The sequence below is a fragment of the Gadus morhua genome, chromosome 1, assembly GCF_902167405.1.
Source record: "Gadus morhua chromosome 1, gadMor3.0, whole genome shotgun sequence".
In the NCBI taxonomy this organism is placed as follows: domain Eukaryota; kingdom Metazoa; phylum Chordata; class Actinopteri; order Gadiformes; family Gadidae; genus Gadus; species Gadus morhua.
The window spans coordinates 504393-518027 of NC_044048.1; the positions used below are offsets into that span (position 1 = coordinate 504393).

The 13635-nt window shown below is 47.2% G+C and overlaps 1 protein-coding gene and 5 non-coding genes across 6 annotated transcripts; all 6 read right to left on the minus strand.

Annotated features, from left to right (window-relative positions):
* Window positions 1–4815: 4815 nt before the first annotated feature.
* On the minus strand, window positions 4816–6920 carry LOC115545685 (uncharacterized). The gene is made up of 6 exons (XM_030359081.1): window positions 6390–6920; window positions 6069–6282; window positions 5687–5954; window positions 5478–5570; window positions 5101–5302; window positions 4816–4872 (listed from the first exon to the last, which is right to left on the minus strand). The coding sequence occupies exons 1-6, from the start codon at window positions 6918–6920 to the stop codon at window positions 4816–4818; spliced, it is 1365 nt and encodes a 454-aa protein (XP_030214941.1).
* A 3281-nt stretch (window positions 6921–10201) lies between these two features.
* On the minus strand, window positions 10202–10283 carry trnas-cga (transfer RNA serine (anticodon CGA)). Its single transcript has one exon. It is a non-coding gene; the product is annotated as a tRNA-Ser (tRNA).
* An 819-nt stretch (window positions 10284–11102) lies between these two features.
* trnas-cga (transfer RNA serine (anticodon CGA)) lies at window positions 11103–11184 on the minus strand. Its single transcript has one exon. It is a non-coding gene; the product is annotated as a tRNA-Ser (tRNA).
* An 819-nt stretch (window positions 11185–12003) lies between these two features.
* trnas-cga (transfer RNA serine (anticodon CGA)) lies at window positions 12004–12085 on the minus strand. Its single transcript has one exon. It is a non-coding gene; the product is annotated as a tRNA-Ser (tRNA).
* An 819-nt stretch (window positions 12086–12904) lies between these two features.
* Window positions 12905–12986, minus strand: trnas-cga (transfer RNA serine (anticodon CGA)). Its single transcript has one exon. It is a non-coding gene; the product is annotated as a tRNA-Ser (tRNA).
* Window positions 12987–13312: 326 nt separating this feature from the next.
* Window positions 13313–13394, minus strand: trnas-uga (transfer RNA serine (anticodon UGA)). Its single transcript has one exon. It is a non-coding gene; the product is annotated as a tRNA-Ser (tRNA).
* Between the last annotated feature and the right edge of the window lie 241 nt (window positions 13395–13635).

The following is a 13635-nucleotide window of genomic DNA, read 5'->3' on the forward strand; positions in this document are numbered from 1 at the left end:
AAAAAAAAGAATACTTACCGGCCTGGCTTACGAGGCCTTGGTCGGGATCACACAGGGAGACAGACACGAACAACACAGAGACAGACCGACAAACAACAGAGAGAGAGACAAGTAATGGTGACTAAAGGCCTACACTCTTCCTCCAGTCATCCAGGGTCTGTCCTGACTCTGGACAGTACCACCGCCCCTTCAGCTGGGTGTGTCCGGTTTTTTTGTTTTTGTCCTGGCCACACTTCTTGCAGGTGTAGTGGTACTTCTCCTTCGTCAGCCTCTTCCGTGGCGGTTCCCCCCTTGCCATTAGATCCTCATCCTCATGGGCAGCTTTGTTCAGCCTCCAGGTACGTTGCCTTGGCTGGGCACCTGGAAGGCACTCTGGAGGAGCTTGACATGGAGGAGCCTGAGGTAAAGGAGGATCATGTGCAGATGGAAATGGGGGAGCATGCGGCATAGGAGGGGCATGGGTGAATGGAATGTGCGGATAGGGGGGAGCATACGGATAAGGAGGAGCATGGGGAAATGGAAAGTGGGGAAATGGGGGAGCATATGAAAAAGGAGGAGCTGGCCCAAATTGTGGATGGAACTGAGGAGGTGGAGGTGGCGGAGAGATGACATTAGGCTTGTTTGCCGTTAGAGTGCGCTGGCGGGGGAAAGCTTCCCCCTCACGGTTTTCGGGCTCGTCAAATGTCATCTCATGTGCATGTTGCACAGGGGCAGCCGGGAGAGTGTTTGATGAAGGGAGAGGCTCCTTGGCCAGGTATAGCTCCGGTAATGGAGCCTCGTTATATGTTGGGGCAGAGTGCAGATGTGTCCAGACATGATTATGACATGCTTGTGCCAAGTTTAATTATTAACAATAATAAAACAGTACTGCAAAACATACCTACCTACCTACATAAATACACACACACACACACACACACACACACACACACACACACACACACACACACACACACACACACACACACACACACACACACACACACACACACACACACACACACATTATAATAATTTCCTCCACTCTGTCTGTCTGTACACACACATAGCCTAGCTCGACATTAACCTGTTTTATATTTAATGTTCGCAGATGACTAAGACAGGAAAGCCAGACAGCTACTGGAGGGACCTCTGTATAAAATATGCCCAGGGCCTTTACCGCTTCTCGACTGGCAAACGGCCAGGGGCCAAGAAATGGAAAAAGGCCTTGGAGAACATCGATGCTTGCCCCCTGCAGAGCCATAGTGGTAGTAAGGATCTGTTCGGGAGAAGCCTTCAGTGCTCCTGTGGCTTCCACAAGGTATGTGAAATTATTTTCCCCCTGTGGGTTCCACAAGGTAAGTGAGTTATTTACTAATTGATTGTTTACAGGTTTGCTTGTTTCTTCCTCTGGTGGGCTTCAGTGATTTTGCAGTAATGCCTGATGTATTTTAACAACTGGAGAAAACTAGTAGTGTAGGATTCTTAGATGTATGTACCATGGCCTCTCTTTGTGAACCCCCCCCCAGCCAGCAGATCTGTCATCAGGAGCTGGGTCCAGTGAGGCAGGAGTAGTTGAGACGGAGGCAGGGCGAGTCCGAGTCGGCTCAGAGGCAGGAAGAGGAGACACGGATGCAGGGGGAGCCCGGTCCCACACAGAGGCAGAGGCAGGGAGAGGAGACAAGGAGGCAGGGAGAAGAGACACAGAGACAAGGAGAGGAGTCACGGATGCAGGGGGAGCCCAGTCCCACACAGAGGCAGAGGCAGGGAGAGGAGACAAGGAGGCAGGGAGAAGAGACACAGAGACAAGGAGAGGAGTCACGGATGCAGGGGGAGCCCAGTCCCACACCGAGGCAGAGGCAGGGAGAGGAGACAAGGAGGCAGGGAGAAGAGACACAGAGACAAGGAGAGGAGTCACGGATGCAGGGGGAGCCCGGTCCCACAAAGAGGCAGAGGCAGAGAGAGGAGACAAGGAGGCAGGGCCATCAGTGGCAGGACAGGAATTGCAGTGCTACGGGTGCAACCAGCTTGTGGAGGCAGCACATTTTTCAGAGCACCTGTCTGACCACCATACTGAGGAGACGTGTGACACCTGTGGGGCCAAGGTGGAGGGTACTGTTGGTCTTTTGAACCATATTCAACAGGTTCACTATGCAGGATTCGTTATGCCATCGATGCAAAAGCCAACAGTCCTAACATCGAAGCCAACGCCATCACCACCGAAGCCCACACTACTACCACCGAGGCCAACTCCATCTCTGCTCCCTCCTTCAAATAGCTGTGCCGCGCCATACCACACTGCAACTCCACCTAAACCAACTCCAGTAGTTTGGAAAGGTTTTCTTCCCGATCAGTTTCGGAAAGTCATCCAACCGGCAGATCAGGTGTGGATTGCCAAGTGTCTATATGAGCCTACAGGTCAGCTCAAGCAGAAATTTGAAGCCTGCTGGTTTCACCCCCCACTGGAGCCCAAACCCTCTCGTCCTGAGCCTGGGTGGTACCACCGGCAGAGGCTGTTCATCTGGGCACCCATGAGGATGTGGGGGATTTCCTTAAAATGCCCAAAATGTTCCGGGAAAATGCACAGCTCCGGCATATACAGAAAGGTCAGGGAGGTGATCGATGTGGATAGCCGCTATTACCTAGTGGGAGGGGACTATCCACGTTGCAGCAAGTGTTTGAACCCTTCCCTCTTAGTCTGCCCATGGAGCCAGGATATTCTGTCCCAGTTGGATGTGGCACACAGGAGCCTGTTCCCCGCTGTCCTCACCACCCAGCTGGCTCTTGACAGGAAAGCAGTGACTTTCCTCAAGCCAAGGACCAGTGGAAACAGTTCCTCCTACGTCCAGTCTGCGATGGAAGAAGCGCACAGTGAGGAGTGGGCACGGCAGACCATCCGCTACCTCTCGGACTGTGAGCGGCACAAGAAGATGGCTACCTTCATCCCCTCTGCAGCTGTCTATCTTCCTCCACCAACCTTCAGGCCCCTTCCACTTGCTCAATGGTTTGAGACGGTCCACTCCAACGACATTCTCAGCCATCTGGATGAGATGAAGGGAGTGATCACTTCAACCTATGGTAGAATTCTGAAAATGGATTCAACAAAGAAGGTTAGCTTAAAAACTATATAAAATATAACATGTATAATTACAAAACAGGAAATTGGAAGGAAGAAGGAAAAGAAGGAAACTTCTTAGTGCTTGTGTTTGTTTTACAGATCACCAAGAAGCTGGCTGGCGGGATCGGGGACAGTGCGGCATGGATGTCCAATATCGGAAACGAGTTAGGCCAGGTCCTGAACTCTGTTCTGACGTCGGGTGAAGGTGCAGGGTTGGAAGAGTTGTGCCAAGGCGTCGTCACTCGGTACAAGAATGCAGGCCAAGCTGAACCTGAGGCCATCTATGTCGACCGAGACTGCTGCAGCCAGTCAGGTGGGTGAAAATCACACACACTCACACACACAAACGCAATTGGGAATTTGCTTAATCATGGTGTAACCACACACAGGGTTAGGTTGGTCTATGTAATTATGCTGTTTTTTACAGGCGTGTCTTCAGTGGCTAAGCTGTTTTACCCATGGCAAACTACAGTGCGCTTGGACAGCTTCCACTTCATGAGGCGCTTTAACTGCGGCCTCACAACAGAACACCACCCTCTGTATGGTATTTTCTGTGCCAAGCTTTCCTCCTGCATTTTTGCATGGGACCAGGAGGATGTGCAACGCCTGAAGGAGGCCAAGAGAGAAGAGTGGAGGAGCAGCCACAGCGGGCATACTCCCACTGAGGAGCAGCTCATGGCCACCATCAGTCCAGGCGAACTGAAGAGGCACTGCAGGAGGAGGACCCGTGGAGTGGAGGAGACGCGGGGCATGATCTCAGGGCTGCTGGAATCAGTGTGGGAGCTGACGGACACCACAGGGCTGCGTCTGGTGAGCCATGACAGCATGCGCCATGTCTGGGAAGTGCAGCAGAAGCACCTGGAGTGCCTCCAAGACCCTGCAGGTGTGGCACTGTACACGAAGGTGGGGACACTCCAGAAGGGCGGCAAAGAGCTGGACGTCCTAAGGTGTGGTAGGGGGAGAGTTTTCACAAACACCAGTGCGCTTTTATTCCAGGTACATTTCTTTTTTTAATGTTCTTTTCTGTTAGGACAGAGAATGTGTTGTAATTATTCAAAATAACAAAATGACCACTGTCGGGTATTCATGTGTATTCACTTTACAATAATGGTTGACTAAACATAGTATTTATTGTTCCTTAGGCTGGCGGTGCAATGCTGTTCACACACAGATGTACATGCTGGAGGGAGTATCGAGGTGGAACATGGGCCGGGCCAAGGAGGCAGTAGATGTGGAGGGGGCCTCAACCCTCAGAAGCTTTGATGTCCGCTTGATGTCCCACCTCAGCAACTTAAGACAGCGCGTTCTTGGTTCCACTCTGGTGCCAGAGTTCACTCCACCCGGGAAACCTACTAGTAAGAGAGATCTCAGAGCAACACTGATTGACCAGAGTATTACATCCCCTCCTCCTCTTTTTCTTAGGCACCCCCCCTATTCAGAGGACATGCATTTCTGTTGCGCGAAGATTGTGCTATTCATGTAAGAGATGGATGTGTGTATGTATGTCCTTTCTTCATCTTTGTGTTTTTACTGGTTACAGGCGAGCGCATAGCAGTGGAGTATTTATTGGCCCAGACCAACAGAGGTGACCTGCTGGCTCCAAATCAGGTCCCTGAGGTCCCCTCGCAGGTACTTGACGAGGAGGATGAGCCGGATGACACCATCAGCATGATGGTGTCATCTGCTGATGACACCATCATGCTGATGACCGACTGACCTCAGTCGGTCATCAGCATGCCTGGAAGGCACTCTGGAGGAGCTTGACATGGAGGAGCCTGAGGTAAAGGAGGATCATGTGCAGATGGAAATGGGGGAGCATGCGGCATAGGAGGGGCATGGGTGAATGGAATGTGCGGATAGGGGGGAGCATACGGATAAGGAGGAGCATGGGGAAATGGAAAGTGGGGAAATGGGGGAGCATATGAAAAAGGAGGAGCTGGCCCAAATTGTGGATGGAACTGAGGAGGTGGAGGTGGCGGAGAGATGACATTAGGCTTGTTTGCCGTTAGAGTGCGCTGGCGGGGGAAAGCTTCCCCCTCACGGTTTTCGGGCTCGTCAAATGTCATCTCATGTGCATGTTGCACAGGGGCAGCCGGGAGAGTGTTTGATGAAGGGAGAGGCTCCTTGGCCAGGTATAGCTGTTGAGGGAGAACATTGCCCTGCAGCAGCATGTTCCTGTCCTTCCTCTTGTCCCTCCTAAGCAGCCTACAAGACAAACATTCATTATTTTATGTGTGTAAGCCTATCCTCCCTCCCAAAGGTTATTACATACTGTGTATTACATGTTTTCTAACAAGCATGCAGGTGAAGGTTTTTCTTGAGGTTAAATATTTACATACTGTCTTGGCTGTATGGGGAAGGTAAATGAAACAACACATACCATGCAGAGACCGTGGTGTTGTTCACCGGCACCAGAGCCAGCGCCGTCTGGACCACGATAACCCTGCTGTCCTCCAGCAGCTGTCTAATGTGGCTGTAGACGCTCACAATTGACTGAGGGATGGGCAGGGTTTTCCCCCTCGTGTCCTTCGGCCTGTTGCGGGACTGCTCGAACTCCTTGGCCAGTCTGAGGCAGACACACTCACTGACCCTGTGGTGTTCGGGATCCTGAGCTGCTCCTCAGTGGGAGTATGCCCGCTGTGGCTGCTCCTCCACTCTTCTCTCTTGGCCTCCTTCAGGCGTTGCACATCCTCCTGGTCCCATGCAAAAATGCAGGAGGAAAGCTTGGCACAGAAAATACCATACAGAGGGTGGTGTTCTGTTGTGAGGCCGCAGTTAAAGCGCCTCATGAAGTGGAAGCTGTCCAAGCGCACTGTAGTTTGCCATGGGTAAAACAGCTTAGCCACTGAAGACACGCCTGTAAAAAACAGCATAATTACATAGACCAACCTAACCCTGTGTGTGGTTACACCATGATTAAGCAAATTCCCAATTGCGTTTGTGTGTGTGAGTGTGTGTGATTTTCACCCACCTGACTGGCTGCAGCAGTCTCGGTCGACATAGATGGCCTCAGGTTCAGCTTGGCCTGCATTCTTGTACCGAGTGACGACGCCTTGGCACAACTCTTCCAACCCTGCACCTTCACCCGACGTCAGAACAGAGTTCAGGACCTGGCCTAACTCGTTTCCGATATTGGACATCCATGCCGCACTGTCCCCGATCCCGCCAGCCAGCTTCTTGGTGATCTGTAAAACAAACACAAGCACTAAGAAGTTTCCTTCTTTTCCTTCTTCCTTCCAATTTCCTGTTTTGTAATTATACATGTTATATTTTATATAGTTTTTAAGCTAACCTTCTTTGTTGAATCCATTTTCAGAATTCTACCATAGGTTGAAGTGATCACTCCCTTCATCTCATCCAGATGGCTGAGAATGTCGTTGGAGTGGACCGTCTCAAACCATTGAGCAAGTGGAAGGGGCCTGAAGGTTGGTGGAGGAAGATAGACAGCTGCAGAGGGGATGAAGGTAGCCATCTTCTTGTGCCGCTCACAGTCCGAGAGGTAGCGGATGGTCTGCCGTGCCCACTCCTCACTGTGCGCTTCTTCCATCGCAGACTGGACGTAGGAGGAACTGTTTCCACTGGTCCTTGGCTTGAGGAAAGTCACTGCTTTCCTGTCAAGAGCCAGCTGGGTGGTGAGGACAGCGGGGAACAGGCTCCTGTGTGCCACATCCAACTGGGACAGAATATCCTGGCTCCATGGGCAGACTAAGAGGGAAGGGTTCAAACACTTGCTGCAACGTGGATAGTCCCCTCCCACTAGGTAATAGCGGCTATCCACATCGATCACCTCCCTGACCTTTCTGTATATGCCGGAGCTGTGCATTTTCCCGGAACATTTTGGGCATTTTAAGGAAATCCCCCACATCCTCATGGGTGCCCAGATGAACAGCCTCTGCCGGTGGTACCACCCAGGCTCAGGACGAGAGGGTTTGGGCTCCAGTGGGGGGTGAAACCAGCAGGCTTCAAATTTCTGCTTGAGCTGACCTGTAGGCTCATATAGACACTTGGCAATCCACACCTGATCTGCCGGTTGGATGACTTTCCGAAACTGATCGGGAAGAAAACCTTTCCAAACTACTGGAGTTGGTTTAGGTGGAGTTGCAGTGTGGTATGGCGCGGCACAGCTATTTGAAGGAGGGAGCAGAGATGGAGTTGGCCTCGGTGGTAGTAGTGTGGGCTTCGGTGGTGATGGCGTTGGCTTCGATGTTAGGACTGTTGGCTTTTGCATCGATGGCATAACGAATCCTGCATAGTGAACCTGTTGAATATGGTTCAAAAGACCAACAGTACCCTCCACCTTGGCCCCACAGGTGTCACACGTCTCCTCAGTATGGTGGTCAGACAGGTGCTCTGAAAAATGTGCTGCCTCCACAAGCTGGTTGCACCCGTAGCACTGCAATTCCTGTCCTGCCACTGATGGCCCTGCCTCCTTGTCTCCTCTCTCTGCCTCTGCCTCTTTGTGGGACCGGGCTCCCCCTGCATCCGTGACTCCTCTCCTTGTCTCTGTGTCTCTTCTCCCTGCCTCCTTGTCTCCTCTCCCTGCCTCTGCCTCGGTGTGGGACTGGGCTCCCCCTGCATCCGTGACTCCTCTCCTTGTCTCTGTGTCTCTTCTCCCTGCCTCCTTGTCTCCTCTCCCTGCCTCTGCCTCTGTGTGGGACTGGGCTCCCCCTGCATCCGTGACTCCTCTCCTTGTCTCTGTGTCTCTTCTCCCTGCCTCCTTGTCTCCTCTCCCTGCCTCTGCCTCTGTGTGGGACCGGGCTCCCCCTGCATCCGTGTCTCCTCTTCCTGCCTCTGAGCCGACTCGGACTCGCCCTGCCTCCGTCTCAACTACTCCTGCCTCACTGGACCCAGCTCCTGATGACAGATCTGCTGGCTGGGGGGGGGTTCACAAAGAGAGGCCATGGTACATACATCTAAGAATCCTACACTACTAGTTTTCTCCAGTTGTTAAAATACATCAGGCATTACTGCAAAATCACTGAAGCCCACCAGAGGAAGAAACAAGCAAACCTGTAAACAATCAATTAGTAAATAACTCACTTACCTTGTGGAACCCACAGGGGGAAAATAATTTCACATACCTTGTGGAAGCCACAGGAGCACTGAAGGCTTCTCCCGAACAGATCCTTACTACCACTATGGCTCTGCAGGGGGCAAGCATCGATGTTCTCCAAGGCCTTTTTCCATTTCTTGGCCCCTGGCCGTTTGCCAGTCGAGAAGCGGTAAAGGCCCTGGGCATATTTTATACAGAGGTCCCTCCAGTAGCTGTCTGGCTTTCCTGTCTTAGTCATCTGCGAACATTAAATATAAAACAGGTTAATGTCGAGCTAGGCTATGTGTGTGTACAGACAGACAGAGTGGAGGAAATTATTATAATGTGTGTGTGTGTGTGTGTGTGTGTGTGTGTGTGTGTGTGTGTGTGTGTGTGTGTGTGTGTGTGTGTGTGTGTGTGTGTGTGTGTGTGTGTGTATTTATGTAGGTAGGTAGGTATGTTTTGCAGTACTGTTTTATTATTGTTAATAATTAAACTTGGCACAAGCATGTCATAATCATGTCTGGACACATCTGCACTCTGCCCCAACATATAACGAGGCTCCATTACCGGAGGGGACGAACCCTGGCACAATTATTTCACATCACAAGACATCATTAAACGGCAAATAAATAAGTTATTATTGGTCTTCTGATTCTATCATATCGCCAATATCCCCACACTGCTGGCCGTAGTAGGTATGTTTTGCAGTACTGTTTTATTATTGTTAATAATTAAACTTGGCACAAGCATGTCATAAGCATGTCTGGACACATCTGCACTCTGCCCCAACATATAACGAGGGTCCATTACCGGAGGGGACGAACCCTGGCACAATTATTTCACATCACAAGACATCATTAAACGGCAAATAAATAAGTTATTATTGGTCTTCTGATTCTTTCATATCGCCAATATCCCCACACTGCTGGCCGTAGCCACACAGTTTAAGTATGCACAGCAGTCAGAAGCTCCGTTAGAAAAGTGGCGGCCAAGTGGCCAGGTAACAAGAAAGTTGAAATACAAAGTTGAATATCATGCTGCCGGGACGAGAAATGCAATCGCAAATGCAAGTATTAATCAAGTTTCCAAACCTTTTTCCCGAGTCTGTAGTGATGCGGTGGAAAAGAATGGCTGCGACTTCAGAGTTGTACATATATCTCTCTATAGCTCTGCTGCGACTCTAAAGCGATAACCACGCCTCCTCGGTCACGTGACACAATTCGGAATCAGTGTTCGGACAGTGTTCGGACCTTGTTCGGACCTCGTTCGGACCTCGTTTGAAACTCTTTGATCTCGTTCGGAATGTGTTCGGACCTCGTTCGGAATGTGTTCGGACCTCGTTCGGAATTGTTCGGACCTTTTGTAATGTGTTAGGACCTCGGAGACAGTCCAGAAACTGACAGGTACGGCCATCACAGCACGATGGGCAAGTACCCAAATGGCATTTTATTCAAAAAGAGTCCCAAGGGACCTGGGATAGATTAAAGTGGCCCTTGTTACGCATTGAAACATCCGTTTCCAGCTTCAAACTTCATTTTTGTTTGTCAAATTTACAAGACAAATTTTCCATAACCGGATTAGTTTCTAATAAGATGCCCCTGGTAGAATTTGAACCGGCCCGGATCGAAACCGTTGGATTTTGGATGTAAATTCATTACCCCTCTCTCATCATAAGACCTTTATGAATGAAACAAAGGGAATAACTGTTGGTCAACTTGGATTGGCCTTTAAGAATTTCTCGGGCTTGTCGATTGGTTGATCTAGTCAAAAATCTCAGCAGACAGGTATATGTGAAGTATTTGAGCTTTCGCTATTCCCACTGAGTTTTCGAGTCTAATGCCTTAGACACTGCTTCATAACACATTCATATTTTTGGTGTGAACCCAGATTTTATTGGCAAAAGTTTCCCAATCACATGCAGTGAACAAAGACGGTCCTCAATACCCAGTATAACAAGTGTTTTAACAATCTTCATAGCGGAGGTTCAAATGGAAAGGAATGAATCCACAACTTTAAATTTCTCCTTTGAGATAATCAAATGAGGACGGAATGGTTCCATTGAAAAGAATCGCTGTGAGCAGGAATCGAACCTGCGCGGGGAAACCCCATTGGATTTCGAGTCCAACGCCTTAACCTCTCGGCCATCACAGCGTCAATACATGTATACCAATGGGAAATTTGAAAAAAAGACCCTGATGACAAGCGTCGAAAATATAGAAGTTCTTAAACTCAGAATAAAACATCAGTTCAAACATCTTCATAGAGGTGTATCAACGTGAAACCACAAATTCATTATCATCCTTTATTTCCTTGACCTATATAAATAACAATTTTTGGTCATTTTTTGGCATTTTATTCAAAAAGAGTCCCAAGGGACCTGGGATAGATTAAAGTGGCCCTTGTTATACATTGAAACATCCGTTTCCAGCTTCAAACTTCATTTTTGTTTGTCAAATTTACAAGACAAATTTTCCATAACCGGATTAGTTTCTAATAAGATGCCCCTGGTAGAATTTCAACCGGCCAGGATCGAAACCGTTGGATTTTGGATGTAAATTCATCACCCCTCTCTCATCATAAGACCTTTATGAATGAAACAAAGGGAACATCTGTTGGTCAAGTTGGATTGGCCTTTAAGAATCGCTAGGGCTTGTCGATTGGTTGATCTAGTCAAAAATCTCAGCAGACAGGTATATGTGAAGTATTTGAGCTTTCGCTATTCCCACTGAGTTTTCGAGTCTAATGCCTTAAACACTGCTTCATAACAGATTCATATTTTTGGAGTAAACCCGGATTTTATTGGCAAAGTTTCCCAATTACATGCAGTGAAAAAAGACGGTCCTCAATACCCAGTATAATAAGTGTTTTAACAATCTTCATAGCGGAGGTTCAAAAGTAAAGGAATGAATCCACAACTTTAAATTTCTCCTTTGAGATAATCAAATGAGGACGGAATGGTTCCATTGAATTCGCTGTGAGCAGGATTTGAACCTGCGCGGGGAAACCCCATTGGATTTCGAGTCCAACGCCTTAACCTCTCGGCCATCACAGCGTCAATACATGTATACCAATGGGAAATTTGAAAAAAAGACCCTGATGACAAGCGTCGAAAATATAGAAGTTCTTAAACTCAGAATAAAACATCAGTTCAAACATCTTCATAGAGGTGTATCAACGTGAAACCACAAATTCATTATCATCCTTTATTTCCTTGACCTATATAAATAACAATTTTTGGTCATTTTTTGGCATTTTATTCAAAAAGAGTCCCAAGGGACCTGGGATAGATTAAAGTGGCCCTTGTTATACATTGAAACATCCGTTTCCAGCTTCAAACTTCATTTTTGTTTGTCAAATTTACAAGACAAATTTTCCATAACCGGATTAGTTTCTAATAAGATGCCCCTGGTAGAATTTCAACCGGCCAGGATCGAAACCGTTGGATTTTGGATGTAAATTCATCACCCCTCTCTCATCATAAGACCTTTATGAATGAAACAAAGGGAACATCTGTTGGTCAAGTTGGATTGGCCTTTAAGAATCGCTAGGGCTTGTCGATTGGTTGATCTAGTCAAAAATCTCAGCAGACAGGTATATGTGAAGTATTTGAGCTTTCGCTATTCCCACTGAGTTTTCGAGTCTAATGCCTTAAACACTGCTTCATAACAGATTCATATTTTTGGAGTAAACCCGGATTTTATTGGCAAAGTTTCCCAATTACATGCAGTGAAAAAAGACGGTCCTCAATACCCAGTATAATAAGTGTTTTAACAATCTTCATAGCGGAGGTTCAAAAGTAAAGGAATGAATCCACAACTTTAAATTTCTCCTTTGAGATAATCAAATGAGGACGGAATGGTTCCATTGAATTCGCTGTGAGCAGGATTTGAACCTGCGCGGGGAAACCCCATTGGATTTCGAGTCCAACGCCTTAACCTCTCGGCCATCACAGCGTCAATACATGTATACCAATGGGAAATTTGAAAAAAAGACCCTGATGACAAGCGTCGAAAATATAGAAGTTCTTAAACTCAGAATAAAACATCAGTTCAAACATCTTCATAGAGGTGTATCAACGTGAAACCACAAATTCATTATCATCCTTTATTTCCTTGACCTATATAAATAACAATTTTTGGTCATTTTTTGGCATTTTATTCAAAAAGAGTCCCAAGGGACCTGGGATAGATTAAAGTGGCCCTTGTTATACATTGAAACATCCGTTTCCAGCTTCAAACTTCATTTTTGTTTGTCAAATTTACAAGACAAATTTTCCATAACCGGATTAGTTTCTAATAAGATGCCCCTGGTAGAATTTCAACCGGCCAGGATCGAAACCGTTGGATTTTGGATGTAAATTCATCACCCCTCTCTCATCATAAGACCTTTATGAATGAAACAAAGGGAACATCTGTTGGTCAAGTTGGATTGGCCTTTAAGAATCGCTAGGGCTTGTCGATTGGTTGATCTAGTCAAAAATCTCAGCAGACAGGTATATGTGAAGTATTTGAGCTTTCGCTATTCCCACTGAGTTTTCGAGTCTAATGCCTTAAACACTGCTTCATAACAGATTCATATTTTTGGAGTAAACCCGGATTTTATTGGCAAAGTTTCCCAATTACATGCAGTGAAAAAAGACGGTCCTCAATACCCAGTATAATAAGTGTTTTAACAATCTTCATAGCGGAGGTTCAAAAGTAAAGGAATGAATCCACAACTTTAAATTTCTCCTTTGAGATAATCAAATGAGGACGGAATGGTTCCATTGAATTCGCTGTGAGCAGGATTTGAACCTGCGCGGGGAAACCCCATTGGATTTCGAGTCCAACGCCTTAACCTCTCGGCCATCACAGCAGCAATAAATAAAATCCAATGGGAAATTTTAAAAAAGGTCCCAGAGGACAAGCGTTGAAAATATAGAAGTTCTTAAACGCAGAATAAAACATCAGTTCAAACATCTTCATAGAGGTGTATCAACGTGAAACCACAAATTCATTATCATCCTTTATTTCCTTGACCTATATAAATGACAATTTTTTGATTGATTTAGAGTTAATAGCTGTGAGCAAGATTAGAACATATTCGGCGATAACAGCATCGGATTTTGACTACATCTTCTTACCCACCTAGTTTGGGCAGATGTCATTTCAAGAAACTCAACACAGAATATTAACATACAACGCTGTGAGCAGCATTAGAACCTGCACGGGTAACACCCATTGGATTTCAAGTCCAACGCCTTACCCACTCGGCCATCACAGCACAATTGACACATACCCAAATGGCATCTTATTCAAAAAGAGTCCCAAGGGACCTGGGATAGATTAAAGTGGCCCTTGTTACGCATTGAAACATCCGTTTCCAGCTTCAAACTTCATTTTTGTTTGTCAAATTTACAAGACAAATTTTCCATAACCGGATTAGTTTCTAATAAGATGCCCCTGGTAGAATTTGAACTGGCCCGGATCGAAACCGTTGGATTTTGGATGTAAATTCATTACCC

What these genes read in the sequence shown, in the direction of transcription:
- LOC115545685 (XM_030359081.1), bottom strand. Translation starts at nt 6,920, where the DNA reads ATGCACAGCTCCGGCATATACAGAAAGGTCAGGGAGGTGATCGATGTG. An exon ending in AAATGGATTCAACAAAGAAG is followed by an intron (nt 6,283 to 6,389) that starts GTTAGCTTAAAA and finishes TTTGTTTTACAG; the next exon opens with ATCACCAAGAAGCTGGCTGG. An exon ending in AGACTGCTGCAGCCAGTCAG is followed by an intron (nt 5,955 to 6,068) that starts GTGGGTGAAAAT and finishes TGTTTTTTACAG; the next exon opens with GCGTGTCTTCAGTGGCTAAG.